A 13,647-nucleotide genomic window follows, 5' to 3' on the forward strand; every position below is an offset into this window, starting at 1 on the left:
TGCATCGGGAGGGATTCTTTTTGGATCAACGCTTTAGAAAAATCACCACCTTTCAAGGAGGCAGACAAAACATGAAGTACAAAAAAATTACAAAAGGCTGAATATGCATTCCATTTTTCCATGACATGTTTGTTAATGGGTGTAATTTATATCATATGCCCCTGTCAAAAACTGTTGGTAAAACTACACAAATGATTAGGACCCACATAATTGAACATCGTTCACATGTATTCACACCGCACGAGCGGAGGCCCCAAATGTCTCACATTGGCTATCTACATCTCATTCTATCTATGATTAAACATTTTTTGTACTTGATGTTTTGCCTGCCTCCTCGCGAGGTGGCAAATTTTTTAAAGCGTTGATCTGCAATGAACAGAAATGGATGTTTACCCTCCTTCCCCGGGTGGCCTTAATTCAGAGATAGAATGAATCCATATTTTAATGAATCATTTGGTCCCTGCAATTTAGTTAGGAGCTGTATGTTCTAGATCATCTTATGGTGATCTGGTCCCACATCTTGGTTTCAAAGGGGCATGGGATAAACACTGTGGATCCCTAAAAGGCTAGAGGATGGGAATAAATAAAAAAGTTTAACTGGCATGGAGCAGCAGTTACTACTCTTAAAAGAAACATGGGGGTAACCTGCACGGAGCAGCAATTACTACCTTGGGAAGCTTGTTGGGAAGACTAGATGAACCATTTTGGTCTTTTTCTGCCGTCATTACTTTGTTACTACGTTACTATCTTTTACTTATAGTAAATGAGACTGAGGTTCTCCTTTCTAGTCTATTTTAACCTACTGTTTACATTACATCTGTTATATGCTGGGTTTGGTTAGTGTTATCTTTGTGGCTAAAATAATAATGGGCTACATATAAGACTACAGTATGTTTTGATGTTTTCACGTTGCGATGTCATGACTAGCTCTGATTGGCCAATTCCTACTTCTGTGAGTCTATAGTGATTGGTTACGTTTTTGGCACCATTTCTTTAAATGCTCTAACATTAGCTGTTTTTGAATGAACTCCCATGAATTACAAAATGCACTGTTGTAAAGTTATGTCACAATTTTTGCTCTGCTGTATGTACCTGATTTTGTCTTTTTATTAAGTCCTTACGTTTTGTTATTTGTATTTTCTTTTAGCTTTTTAAATTGTGGTCCCTTGTTCCTCTCAAAGCAGCCTATGGGACGAAACACGGCATCTGTATCGGGACACCAACCTTTACTAAACTGATTATTTTACCCAAGATTCTGGAGTTTCTATGAAACTCCATATAAAGTTGTAAGGACTACTTAATTTCTCTATACTCTGCTACCTCCATTTTATTTCCCTTCATCGCTGACAATAGACAAGTGTGCATTATCTTCGCTTTATCTGATTTCTTTTCCGAACTCATTCCTTTAATATCTGGATACAGAGCTTGAGACATTTTCATTTCCATGGCAGTTAATTGTGATGCCTGAAACATACGTGAGACTAAATGAACAAATCAGGCAGAGAAGGACCACTACAAAGGAGAGTTTTGTTAAAATGGCATATACATCTTATGCTAATATTGTCTGCTGTACAGAGTACAATCCATCCAGAACTGAAGGACTGTTTAGAAGCAAACAGTTCACTTGTACAGAGGAAGAACAAACACCAGAACAAGGATACCTTATTTGTTGTAGACATTCCACAGCTGTTGCAAAGCAGGCATCTTTTGTACTTGGTAACACCTGCACAGACACACAAGCATACAGTAAATAAGGTGACTGTCTCCCCTCTAACTTGCAGTCAACCTTTCAAACAAAAATACTGAGATAAATTTATGATGAATAGACGTGACAGCAGCATTTGCTGCAAATCCCTAACCTGGACTAAGCTGCAAAAGCAGTAACAGACTAGCAAGAGAAGCACGCTTCAGTGACTTGGTTGTAATCTTTGGACAAAAATGTTTAGAAGATATTTGTTTTCCACATCCAGTGTCATTCAGCTTAGCAGTTTGCTTCTTTTTAATATTTCAATGGGTGTTAGGATTTGTAAATGAAGCAGAGATTGCAGCTTCCATTAGATATTTTTCTTTAGGTTGTTTGAGAAAGCATGGAAACACATTGGTCAATGAAGTGGGTGTCTATCCTGTCGGAATAAAAATTAATTGAAAAAATACAAAATTTCCTTAACCCTGCTACACCAGTCCAGACACGTGGATTAGCCCCCCCTACTAGCAGATGAAGACAAAGGACATGCCTTTTTCCATGACATCATCACTGGTAGTTACCATGGTGCAGCTCCAGCAAAATGCCAGTATTCTCTGTCTCCATCAGATGGCAGGACATTTAGCAGTTGCAGCAGGAACTTGACTCCCAGACCTCAGCCTTTACCTGGTCTGGTGGAGAATTTTTGAGCACTTCTGTGTTTGTTGTGCTTTACTGCTTTATTGACAGCAAACTGCAGTCCAGGCTTCTGGTACTTTCCAGTTAAGCAAGTCCTATGTAAAGCTCCCAACCCTAAAGGGGGATTGATAGAGCTTAGACATTTTGGTCTAGCCATGGTCAGAGGGGCAGCTGATATGTGTGTTCCCTCCCTGGCTTCTGAGAGTTAAGGACCTTGAGAAAGATAGTGAAAGTTTTTGCAAGTCATTTTAACAGCTCTGGATTTGTTGTGGAAATGCGGGTAGCGGTTCCATCTCTAGTGTTTACGTGTGCCCCTGGGCCCCAATACAGCTAAAGAGGAGCTCCGGCAAGCACCGAAGCAGGTGAGAGGTGCCCCAGCATGGGTTGAAGATGGAGAGCGATGACTTCAACCACAGCCACACCTGTACGCAGCAGAAAGAGACCCAAACAATGCAATGTTGGTCTCATGAGTAGTCCTCTGACTACTCCAAGCCCTTTCGGACCTGCCGCACGAAGCAACTGTGACAGGGCGGGCAGTGGTCAGAGGATGAGGACAACAAAGACGAAGACAAAGTGAGACAAGATCCAGGATACGTGAAGTGGAACATCACTCTGGATACAAAGTAAGACGAGACTTCGACATATGAACAATGTAATCTGGATACGTGGAGTGAAGAGAAACTCTGACCACATATATGAAGAAACTCTGGGAGGCCATGAGTTGCTTGAAGAAGACTTGGTTGGTACTGGACGTCATGCGCCCTACACAACCTAGCTGGACTGGGCTCGGGCCACGCAGGTGGTGCGCCCTACACAGCCGTTAGGCTGGTCACGGACCACGCTAGTAGCTCTGCCAACTCGTGTGGGGAACAGAGTCTGTACTGCACATCACGCGCCCATATACTCAGCCAATGAAGACAGGTCACGGACTACGCTGGTGGTTCCCCACACAGAGAAGATAAGAGATGAAGTGAAGACTCAGACGAAGCCTGTTCCAAATGCACCCTGCACAGCTGATAAAGGCCAGGCAGGGCCACGCTGGAACGGATCGGATAATAGAGTTCATTCGTGAAGTGGAGGCAGGATGCAGACTCTAAGGAACCAGGCAAAGTTGAATATTTGAGGGGATGCCTCTACGACGCAGGTTAACATAAGAAGCTGGAACCTCTTGAAGACTTGCGCTGCCAGGACGAAGATGTACCGGATAAAGAAGACATCAAGACGAGACATCTGGAGACCCTGAGACGATGAAGACGAAGACATAGTGTGAGGACATTACGCAGACCCGGGATCCCACATAGAACGAAGTGCCTTGAGAAGCAGATGACGAGAGTCCTAAGGCGGACTAGCTCCTTGCGAAGGCAAGGCAAGAATGAAGACAAGTCCTCTTTATACTGAAGAGGAGGAGACTCCCACGATGACATCACTGGTAGACCTCCTCCCTCACTGTTCCTTTAAATCTGGAAGGAAGAGCCAGCCTTGCTCCCTAGGAGGAAGCAGCGCAGGACCCTGGACAGCGGTCCTGCTGCAACGCTGACGCCGAGGAGAAACAGGCCCCGAGCAGGCCCGATGCTGGAGACTGCTCCCTTGCCGCTGAAGCTGGAGGAAAGGCGGCTCCCTACCGCAGGAGAGTCCGGCACTTCAGGCCCTCTACCTCGGAGGGCCCCAGGTAAGATGGTGGCCTCCGGGCTGAATAAAAATTATGCAGCGCGGCTCCTGCCGCGCTGAGACAACACTGGCAGCCCCAGCCGCTAAGGATAAAAATAGGGCAGCTCCTGCCACCAAAGCAGGGTGGCGTGGCTCCTGCCACTAAGAAGCAGAAGAATGGCTCCTGCTGCGTGTGTAGAGCGTCGGCGGCCTCCGGACCGCAGAAGAAGAAATGGACACTGCTCCAGCAGTGCTAGGGAGCGGCAGAGAGGGAGAAGAGGTGAAGAAGCTGCCCAGGAGGGCAGAATCGTAACAGGATTGGCTAAACTGTCCTTGGTATGCAGATTTTGTGAGACTGCAGGTTGATTCTCCAACAAAATTCCTAGGGGGATCACGTCACCTAGATCAGAGTCTATTTCTCATGGGGGGGGGGGGGGCGGCGGTGTCCAACTCTATCTCATGGCCAGATTCTTCAAAGGAATGAAGTAGCAGCCGAATGTTTACTACTGCAGGCTGTTAATCAGGGTTCAAGTCCCACTGGCACTTCTTGTAACCTCAGGCAAGTCACTTTATTTTGCATTTCCTCAGGTACAAACTTACTCTTAAATGCATCAAGCCATGATGTTTTTTAGTGGGAGGGGTCGCACTATCGTGGGGGCTGTTGCCACGATAATGCCCCTCCCTGGAAAAAACGTTGCTCTATGGCACGTTCTTTTGTCTTGCAGGCAAACTTCGCGGGTCAAAGGAACACACCTAATGGCCCTTTAATGCAACAGTGGACCCAACTTCTCAAGAGACCACCATGGCCTTAAAGAGTCACTGTTTCCAAAATAAAGTGTGCTGCCAAAATAGGGAAATTAAGCAGGGATCAGTGCTGACAACTGACTCAACCTGAGGCCGCACTCGAGTTGGTGACTCTCCCAAAGTAAAAATGTGGAGAAGATGCCATGTGGTGATAGCCCCAGCCCCCCAAAATCCCATATTATGTAGTAGCCCCTGCCCCCAAAATCCAACAAAGTAGTATCTCCCCATCCCAAAAGGTCCAAAACCAATAAAGAGGGTCCCAAGCACCAGCCTTCCCCTCCAATCCCCTGACTTTGTCCCAGTCACATAGCTGGGGCAAGGTCAGGTCAGTGCCATTTTTCAAAATGGCACCTGGCCATGATGTAGGACCCACCACTTAATTTTAAGATTCAGGGGCTGCAGGAGGGTGGGGGGGGGGGGGGGGGGGTCAGGGACAGGCAGCTGAAAGGCAAGGGCTAGGGCCCCTCTTTATTGGGACAAGAAAGGAATGAGTCCTGGACCCTCATTCATTTTGAACTCTGGGAGCCCAGGACCTTCATTCATTTTGGACTTTGGGGGACCAGGGGGACTACTACTTTATGTTGGACTTGGGGTGGGAGGATGGGGGCCTGGGACTTATATAATACTGAGATTTTGGAGGGGTTGGGCCAGGGTACCTAATTTATTGTTGAACCTTGGGGGGGGGGGGGGGGGGGGGTACAGGGTCTATCTCCACAAGGGCAACTTTTTTTTTTTTCATTTCTGGGCAGTTGGGGGCCACCTTGAGTGGTGACCCCAGGTTGAGCTGGAGATCATCACTGACCCCTGCTCAACCTTTTCATGAGCCATGGGATTTTTTCTAAGTTTTGCTGGCACTTTAAATGTGAGGCAGGAGCCTCAGAACCTGTGTTAGGGTTCCAGGCCTCCCAATTCATATTTACCACTTTTCAAAAAGGTGTAGATATTTTATAATGGCTGACCAGTTTTTCAGTTAGTTGCGATAAAATATTTGTATGAGATTACCTAATAATGACCTTCTTTGTATGCATTTGCATTGTTCATTCATGCAAATCAAATGCAAAAAAGGTCACTGTAAAAGGAGAGGGAACTTGGGCGGGAAGATGTATCAAGCCATAAGAGTGCTCGAAGATGCGATATATGCAATATTTTACATTTTTCAGTTAGATGGCTAGCCCACTGGGAATAGGAAAATACCTACAATATCTAAATGTAATCAGCTCTGAAGTGCCGAAAGGCAGAATAAAAATTAATTAAAAAAAAAAAATGAAGAGGTCACAATTGTATAGTAAGGAATACTTCCTCTTAGTAACATTTACCCTGTTGAAGGCCCGTAAGAATGCCATTTTGTTTGCTTATGTTTGAGTCTAGCATCTGTTTAAAGCATTCTGCAGGGAGTGGTCAGAATTACTGTAGCGACTGGATACTTACAAAATTTTTGCCTTCTTTCAGAGAGGGTTGCATTAAGGTTTGATTTCAAATTTCTCTGAAGTTTCAAGTGACTGCTATCTCCTGTTATAGAGGTAGAATTCAGAGGGTTTCGTTTTCTGCACAGATTTTTTGTTTTCCCTCTGAGGGGTGTAATGCCTTCAACCTTTGTTTAGTCCATGGTTTCTCAGTGGTTCTGTGGACTCACTGTATGAGCTTCTTAAAGCTCTTCTGTAGGTTTTATTGCTAAAGATGATTTTTCTTTTGGCCATTTTTTAAATTACAGACATTTCTGAATTATAAGCCTTGCCTTACAGAAATCCTTTTCTGGTTCTGTCATTGTTTACAGCGCCTTGCAGACCAGTTCTCTTTACCTAAACTGGTTTCTGTGTTTCACTTAGAGATGAGAAAATTAGGTTTATCATCTGATAATTTTCTTTTGAGTCCAACCAGACCAGTCCCGTATGTATGGGTTTAGCAACCCTGCAAGCACAGACACAGAAGAATCTGATTCACAGATGCCGCCCTTATAAGGCACTGTGACGTCTGCAGTATCTCTGTATAACTGTAACAGAGCAAAGTAAAAACTTCCCCACTATGAGCAGGGGAGCGTCAACCAGACTCTTAACACTTGATCCTAAAGCTAATCACTAAACAATTTAACAAATTAATCTAAACAGCAGTTGACAGCTAATAAGGACGGGAGCCTGGACTGGTCTGGTTTGGTTGGACTCAAGGAAAGAAAATTATCAGGTAAGAAACCTAAATTTCCCTTCCTTATTGTCCACCTAGAATAGTCACTATGCATGGAATGTACCCAAGCCATACTTAAATAGGGACAGATGTACGCCGAACCAATGGTATCCTTTAACAACTGTGCAATCGTGGCTTTCAGAGCTTTACAACCCTTTTTGGCACCACTCCATATCACAAAAAGGTGATCCATTAGCCAAAAACTGTTAGTGATCTCAAGGTACCTCAAAACAAAGCACACTTTACATCCAAGTGTCTTAACTCTCTAGTGTGAGGCTCCATAGCATCCAAACTTGGAAAAAAGAAAAAAAAAAAAAAAAAGAACAGAAGTTTCACTGACTGATTCAAGTGAAATAACCACCTTTGGCAAAAAGGAAGGAACCGTCCTCAAGGAAACAGGGGAATCTGAACTCCTCAAAAAGGATTCTCTACCAGACAACGCCTGCAATTTCAAAAACTTTCGGGCTGAACAAATGGCCACCAAGAAAACCACCTTCAATGTGAGATCCTTCATAGTGGATCTCGTAAGAGGTTCGAACGACTCTTAAGGACTAAGTTAAGGTTCCAGGAGGGACACAACTTCCGAACTAGAGGATGCCAATGTTTCAACTCCCGTGGAGAAACACATTACATCTGGATGCACCATAAGAACATGCCATACTGGGTCAGACCAAGGGTCCATCAAGCCCAGCATCCTGTTTCCAACAGTGGCCAATCCAGGCCATAAGATCCTGGCAAGTACCCAAAAACTAAGTCTATTCCATGTTACCGTTACTAGTAATAGCGGTGGTTATTAACTAAGTCAACTTAATTAATAGCAGGATGGACTTCTCGGCCAAGAACTTATCCAATCCTTTTTTAAACACAGCTATACTAACTGCACTAACCACATCCTCTGGCAACAAATTCCAGAGTTTAATTGTGCGTTGAGTGAAAAAGAACTTTCTCCGATTACTTTTTAATGTGCCACATGCTAACTTCATGAAGTGCCCCCTAGTCTATTATCCGAAAGAGTAAAAAAAACAATTCACATCTACCCATTCTAGACCTCTCATGATTTTAAACACCTCTATCATATCCCCCCTCAGCCGTCTCTTCTCCAAGCTGAAAAGTCCTAACCTCTTTAGTCTTTCCTCATAGGGGAGCTGTTCCATTCCCTTTATCATTTTGGTAGCCCTTCTCTGTGACCAGAATTGTACACAATATTCAAGGTACGGTCTTCACCATGGAGCGATACAGAGGCATTATGACATTTTCCATTTTATTCACCATTCCCTTTTTTTTTTTAATTAATATTTTAATTAAGTTTCAATATAAAATACAGAAGACATTTGATATTGTAAATCATCAATATACTAAACATCTTACTAAGAAAATGAAAAAATCAAAATTAGAATATCTTCAACATTCATTGTGCAAAGAAAATAGAAACACACATCGATTAGTGGAGCAACACAACAGGTAATTGAACACTAAAGTAGAATGACTGTCTAATCCTCTTTGTTAAGTTTTAACCTTCCTACCTATGGGGGGATTTAGGAGTGTGAGTTCAAGTACTCTCTTAATTGTTCTGGATAATTAAAAATATAACGAGAGTATTGATGGATAATTATACATCGACAAGGATATTTTAAAACAAACCTAGCCCCCCTCTGTAATACCTCGGCTCTCATCGCCAAGAATTTTTTTCTACGAAGTTGTGGGCTATGTCTGGCAATATTGTTATACCTTGTCCATAGAACTTTTTATCCTAATTCCTAAAGAATGATTTTAAAATTAAATCTCTCTCTGTAAGAAAAACAAATTGAACAATTAGTGTCGCTCTCGATGATATATTCACCTCAAACGATTTTTCCAATATATCAGATAGATTAATTTCTGTTTCAATTTCTTCTTTTGAATCATTTATTTCCTCACCACTCAGGGTTGGAAGATAAAATATCCTAGATAAGGCAGGTATAGAGGAATCTGTATATTTCAGTATATTTTTTAAATAACTACAAAATAAGTCAATCGGAGAGATAAGATTTATCTTTGGGAAATTAAGGAACCTTAAATTTGAACTTCTATTCTGATTTTCTATACTCTCTATTCTATCCAAACAAAATTTCTCTGATCTTATTAAATTTAATTGCATCTCAGTATTTTTATCTAATTTCTCTTTAACCACCTTCATTTCTGCATCTAATTTTCCCACCTTCTGCTCTACCTCATGATTTAATTGTAATGCTTGCTGAATTCTATGAGACAGTGTATTAATTGACTTATTCATTTGTATAATCATTTCACCAATTTTCCCTTAAAGAAAAATCTTTAGCAGTTATTACTTGAAAAACACCTTCTCCTCCCCCCCATAGTGACCTCCGTTTCAAGTTTGTTATTATTCATCTCCTCTAGTTCCCTGGGACCCTCTTTCACAGGGCCCTCCGGAGCCTCAAGTATATCACCTGAGCTCCTCTGGGGACCAGAGTTCGGTGTTAATACGGATGTTAAATCAATATTTCTAACTTGCGGAGGTTCAGGTCTCACGGGAGCCCCGGGTCTTAAAGATGTCTCTCATAAGGCTTGGGGCTCAACTCTTGTTCCATGTTGACACCCCCCGCAGCCATCCCCGAGGTTGTTGAGGATCTTTTGAAGCTTTCTTCTATTTGCATTTGACAGACGCCAGGTAATGGTGTTGATGTTAACTCTTTAACCTTGGCTTTTCTTTTTGTATGTGGCATCATTTAGAAAATCACAAGGAAAACGAAAACGCCAAAAACAGACAGTCACTTCAATAAGTTCTATGTGTGTCTCTGTGGCCGCCGGAAATAAATTTCATAAGAAAGAAAAAACAGGCAAATACCTTTGCGATGTTTCCGAATATTGAAAAGTAAATCCGGGCCTTCTCCGGCCTAAGCCGGCCAAAGCCGCGCACCCCTTTGGCGCGCGTGGCTTAGGTGGCGCGCCAGCGGCGGCGTCATGCCGCAGCTGAAATACTTTTAAAGAGAAAGTCCCTCCTCTCCCGGTCCGGGATCCAATAAGGATACAGCAAATTCACAAAGGCTCACCAGCCAAGGGAAGGTGTTCCGGCGGCCCACCATTCCCTTTCTAATTCCCAACATTGTTTGCTTTTTTGACTGCCGCAGCACACTGAACCGATGATTTTAATGTGTTATCCATTGACGCCTAGATCTCTTTCTTGGGTAGTAGCCCCTAATATGGAACCTAACATTGTGTAACTATAGCATGGGTTATTTTTCCCTACATGCATCACCTTGCACTTATCCACATTAAATTTCATCTGCCATTTAGATGCCCAATTTTCCAGCCTCACAAGGTCTTCCTGCAATTTATCACAATCTGCTGCACACCAAACCCTTATGCCAAGGTCAAAAACCTTCTTGAGGTGAACCTCCAGCTTCCTATCCTGAAGGTCCTTTAGCGCTACAGCACCAGGCACCGGAATAGTGGTCTTCTTTGTAACAGCCAAAACTGTGGCATCCACCTTCGGTACCCTGGAGTTCCAGAATATCCTCCTGTAAGGGGTACAATTTGTCCATTGATCTGTGCTCCTTCAGGCCAGTCTCAGGAGTATACCATTCCCTGAAACCAACTTCTTGATAGACTTATGGAAAGAAAAGGCTCTCGCCGGATCTCGGAGACCCTCCATGACTGGGTACACCCCTTCCTGATCCGAATTTTCTTCTGGAAGCTCTATCCCCAATTCTTCTAGAACATGGGATATCAGGGGGCCTAACTCTTCCCTGTGGAACAGTCTAACCGCTTTTGGATCATCCCCCTCCACAGCAGGCCACTGCCTGATGCTTCTTCTGTATCCTGACCAAGATAGTGATATCCGACCCCCGCAGGTCTTGCACCTGCGGGTCCTCAGAGTCCTCAGAAAACTTAGTCATGCCTCTCAAGGCAAGTGGCCCATGGACTCTCTGAACCATTGTGGCCTCCACCGCCTTAGCGGGTCCAGCCCTCTTCACCAAACGCGGGCACACTGAGGACCCATGGCCAGCCTCGCGCCACCCCGCAGCTTTCCTGGGCAAGAATGCTTCGTGCATCAAAAGTACAAAGTCAGTAGAAAAAACCTGAGGCATCATCCGAGGCTCCCTGCTTTGCCTCATCACCAGACGGAGCCCCTCCAACTTGTTGACCTCCCCCCCCCGAGGCCCTATGAGCTGGGGAACGAGGTAGGAGGGATTCCCCCCCCCCCTCCAACAGCCCACGAAGTAGCTGCGAAAGTGAATAAAATGGCTGCCGTTCCCAAGCTTAGCAGGAAGGGGCCATCCACTGCTTGCAGTGCACCGGAAAGCCTGATAGGCTGCACTCATTCCAGGCTCATGCTGCTGGAATGCATGCAGACGACCCCTCTCCCCCAGAGAGGCACTGAGCGCATCGCCCGTCTCAGGAGAGACGCACGCACACATCCCTGCTGACCTCCCAACTAGGGCCACGTGGGAACGCTGTGAAGCGCTGGGACCCCCGGTACACGCAACAAATTAACAGCCGCTGGAGCAACTCACTGGGGAGACTGGCAGCAATGACTGCCGGAGAATCAAGGGACAAGGAGAGCCGCTCAAACAGCCTCAAAAAAAGAAACTTTTTTTTTTTTTTTGTAAACTTTAATGAGGCTCTGTCTGCCTGTGGGCGAGGGAACTTGGACCCTCAGTTATCTGCCTGTGCTGGCGATGAAGGATTGAACACTAAGGGTCACCAATCCACTGTTCGTCCGCCTCAAATCCAGGGAGGATGGCCCCACCAGGACCTAACAACTCCCTGGGAAGCTATTTCAACTTAATTTCTTTTCCTTTTTTTTTTAAAAAGACACAGACTGCAGGTTTTACACCTCTACCATCTGCTGGAGACAGATACTGAAGGACTGCAGGTGGCACCTCGGGTTTCTGTATCCATCTGCTGGAAGGGAGGCAAAACTCAGGAGTCTGGGCTGATCTGGGTACTTTCAGGGAAATGTCCATTTCAGCAGATTATCAGGCAGACAAACTAAATGCTTTCACTAAATGTAGTTTGTTGAACATATAAATATAAATAGAATCCAATTTTACCTACCTTTTTATTATCACCAAGGAGCAACACCATCGTGGGCCAAAATTTTCTGCAAGAGATCCAAGAAAAGGTCAATTCTATGAAAACCAATGAGAAACAGAAGCTTGACTAACAAAAAGAAGCAACTTTAGAGAACATGAAATGACAATTTTGTGAGATTTCTCTCAATGCTTGCGGCATAAATAGTGGTAATGTTGATGGAACCACAAAAGGAACTTCTCTGGCTTTGCTGAAGCTTCTTCCAACTCTACTAAATGAGCCTTGCCTAGGAATATTTTATCCCCATCTCTCATAGACTCTTAAATGTCTAATTGTTTAGGAGAGAATGAAGTAAACCAATGTTTGTCAACCACTGGTCCATGGATTGGAACCAGTCCCTGGCAGCATTTCTGCCAGTCTGCGGAGTGACTGATTGTAGGAAGATGAGAATGCAATGCTTGCCCTATAGCTACAAACACTGCACCACAGCCAGCAGAGATTTTCCTAACCCTCTCCCTACTCCCCAACTCTGTAGGCCTTTTCCCCCTAGGTTAGGGATGGTGAACTCCAGTCCTCAAGTACCACAAACAAGCCAGGTTTACAGGACATCCACAATGAATATGCATGAGATAGCTTGGCATACAATGGAGGCAGTGCATGCAAATCTTTCTCATGTATATTCATTGTAGATTTATTTATTTATTTTATTTATTTGAGTTTTTTCTATACCGGCATTCACGGAATTCGTATCATGTCGGTTTACATAAAACAAGGGGTGATCAAACATTATAAATATGAGAGTATACATTTAAACATTATAACAAGTTATAAAAGTGCGCAGAAAAATCAGTTACAATAAAACAAGGATGGTTCTAACTTGGAGAAGAAGCAGAGTATGATAGAAGTTTTAGCAAGAAGAACAAGCAGTGTTTGGTATGTCTGTATCAGTTTAGTGGGAGCTAATCCGTCTTTCTGTATGTGGTGGAAGAGCATCAGTCAGAGTCCGGAAAGGCTTTCTTGAACAGCCATGTCTTAAGTCTCTTTCTGAAGGTTGGAAGACATGGTTCTTGTCGTAATTCTAAGGGGATTGAGTTCCATAGTGGGGGACCTGCTGTAGAGAAGGCCCTGTCTCTCAGAGTTATATGTTGGGTGGTATTGGCGTGTGGTACCTTTAGAAATTCTCTGTACACTTCTCTAGTGGGTCTGTTGGAGGAGTGTTTTTTGAGAGCTATTTGTAGATATCCTGAAAACATTGCCCGTTTGTGGCACTCGAGAACTGGAGTTCACCATTCCTGCCCTAGGTGGAGCCGGTCCTGAAGCAGCTGAATGTTAATGAGTTGACATGAGACTGAGTCAGGGTTTGCTCCATTCTCCCAACAGAAGCCAAAAGGAGCCGGGGCTAGCACAGGGCCTGACACAAAAGCAGATGTTGACTCAGTCTCATGCAGGCTTGTTAACACTCAGTTGCCGTTTCCCTCCTAGAAAACGGCAACTCACTACCTCAAGATTTAAGAATGGAATCAAACATTAGAACGTTTAAGAAAGGTATTAAAACCTGGGCTCTTCCAACAAGCATTCACGTAACATCAGTTGACATATTAAAT

At 44.0% G+C, this 13,647-nt stretch overlaps 1 protein-coding gene across 2 annotated transcripts in view; it reads right to left on the reverse strand.

Annotated features, from left to right (window-relative positions):
- Window positions 1-13,647, reverse strand: part of ALS2 (alsin Rho guanine nucleotide exchange factor ALS2) — a 282,347-nt gene that overhangs the window by 17,454 nt on the left and 251,246 nt on the right. For both annotated transcript variants that reach the window (XM_029606273.1, XM_029606274.1), the window contains exons 30-31: window positions 12,068-12,113; window positions 1,662-1,723 (exon numbers count right to left, since the gene is read on the reverse strand). In XM_029606273.1, coding sequence (XP_029462133.1) covers window positions 1,662-1,723; window positions 12,068-12,113 — 108 coding nt within the window. The remainder of the gene's footprint in view (window positions 1-1,661; window positions 1,724-12,067; window positions 12,114-13,647) is intronic.

The sequence above is a fragment of the Rhinatrema bivittatum genome, chromosome 6 (genome assembly GCF_901001135.1).
Source record: "Rhinatrema bivittatum chromosome 6, aRhiBiv1.1, whole genome shotgun sequence".
Taxonomy (NCBI): domain Eukaryota; kingdom Metazoa; phylum Chordata; class Amphibia; order Gymnophiona; family Rhinatrematidae; genus Rhinatrema; species Rhinatrema bivittatum.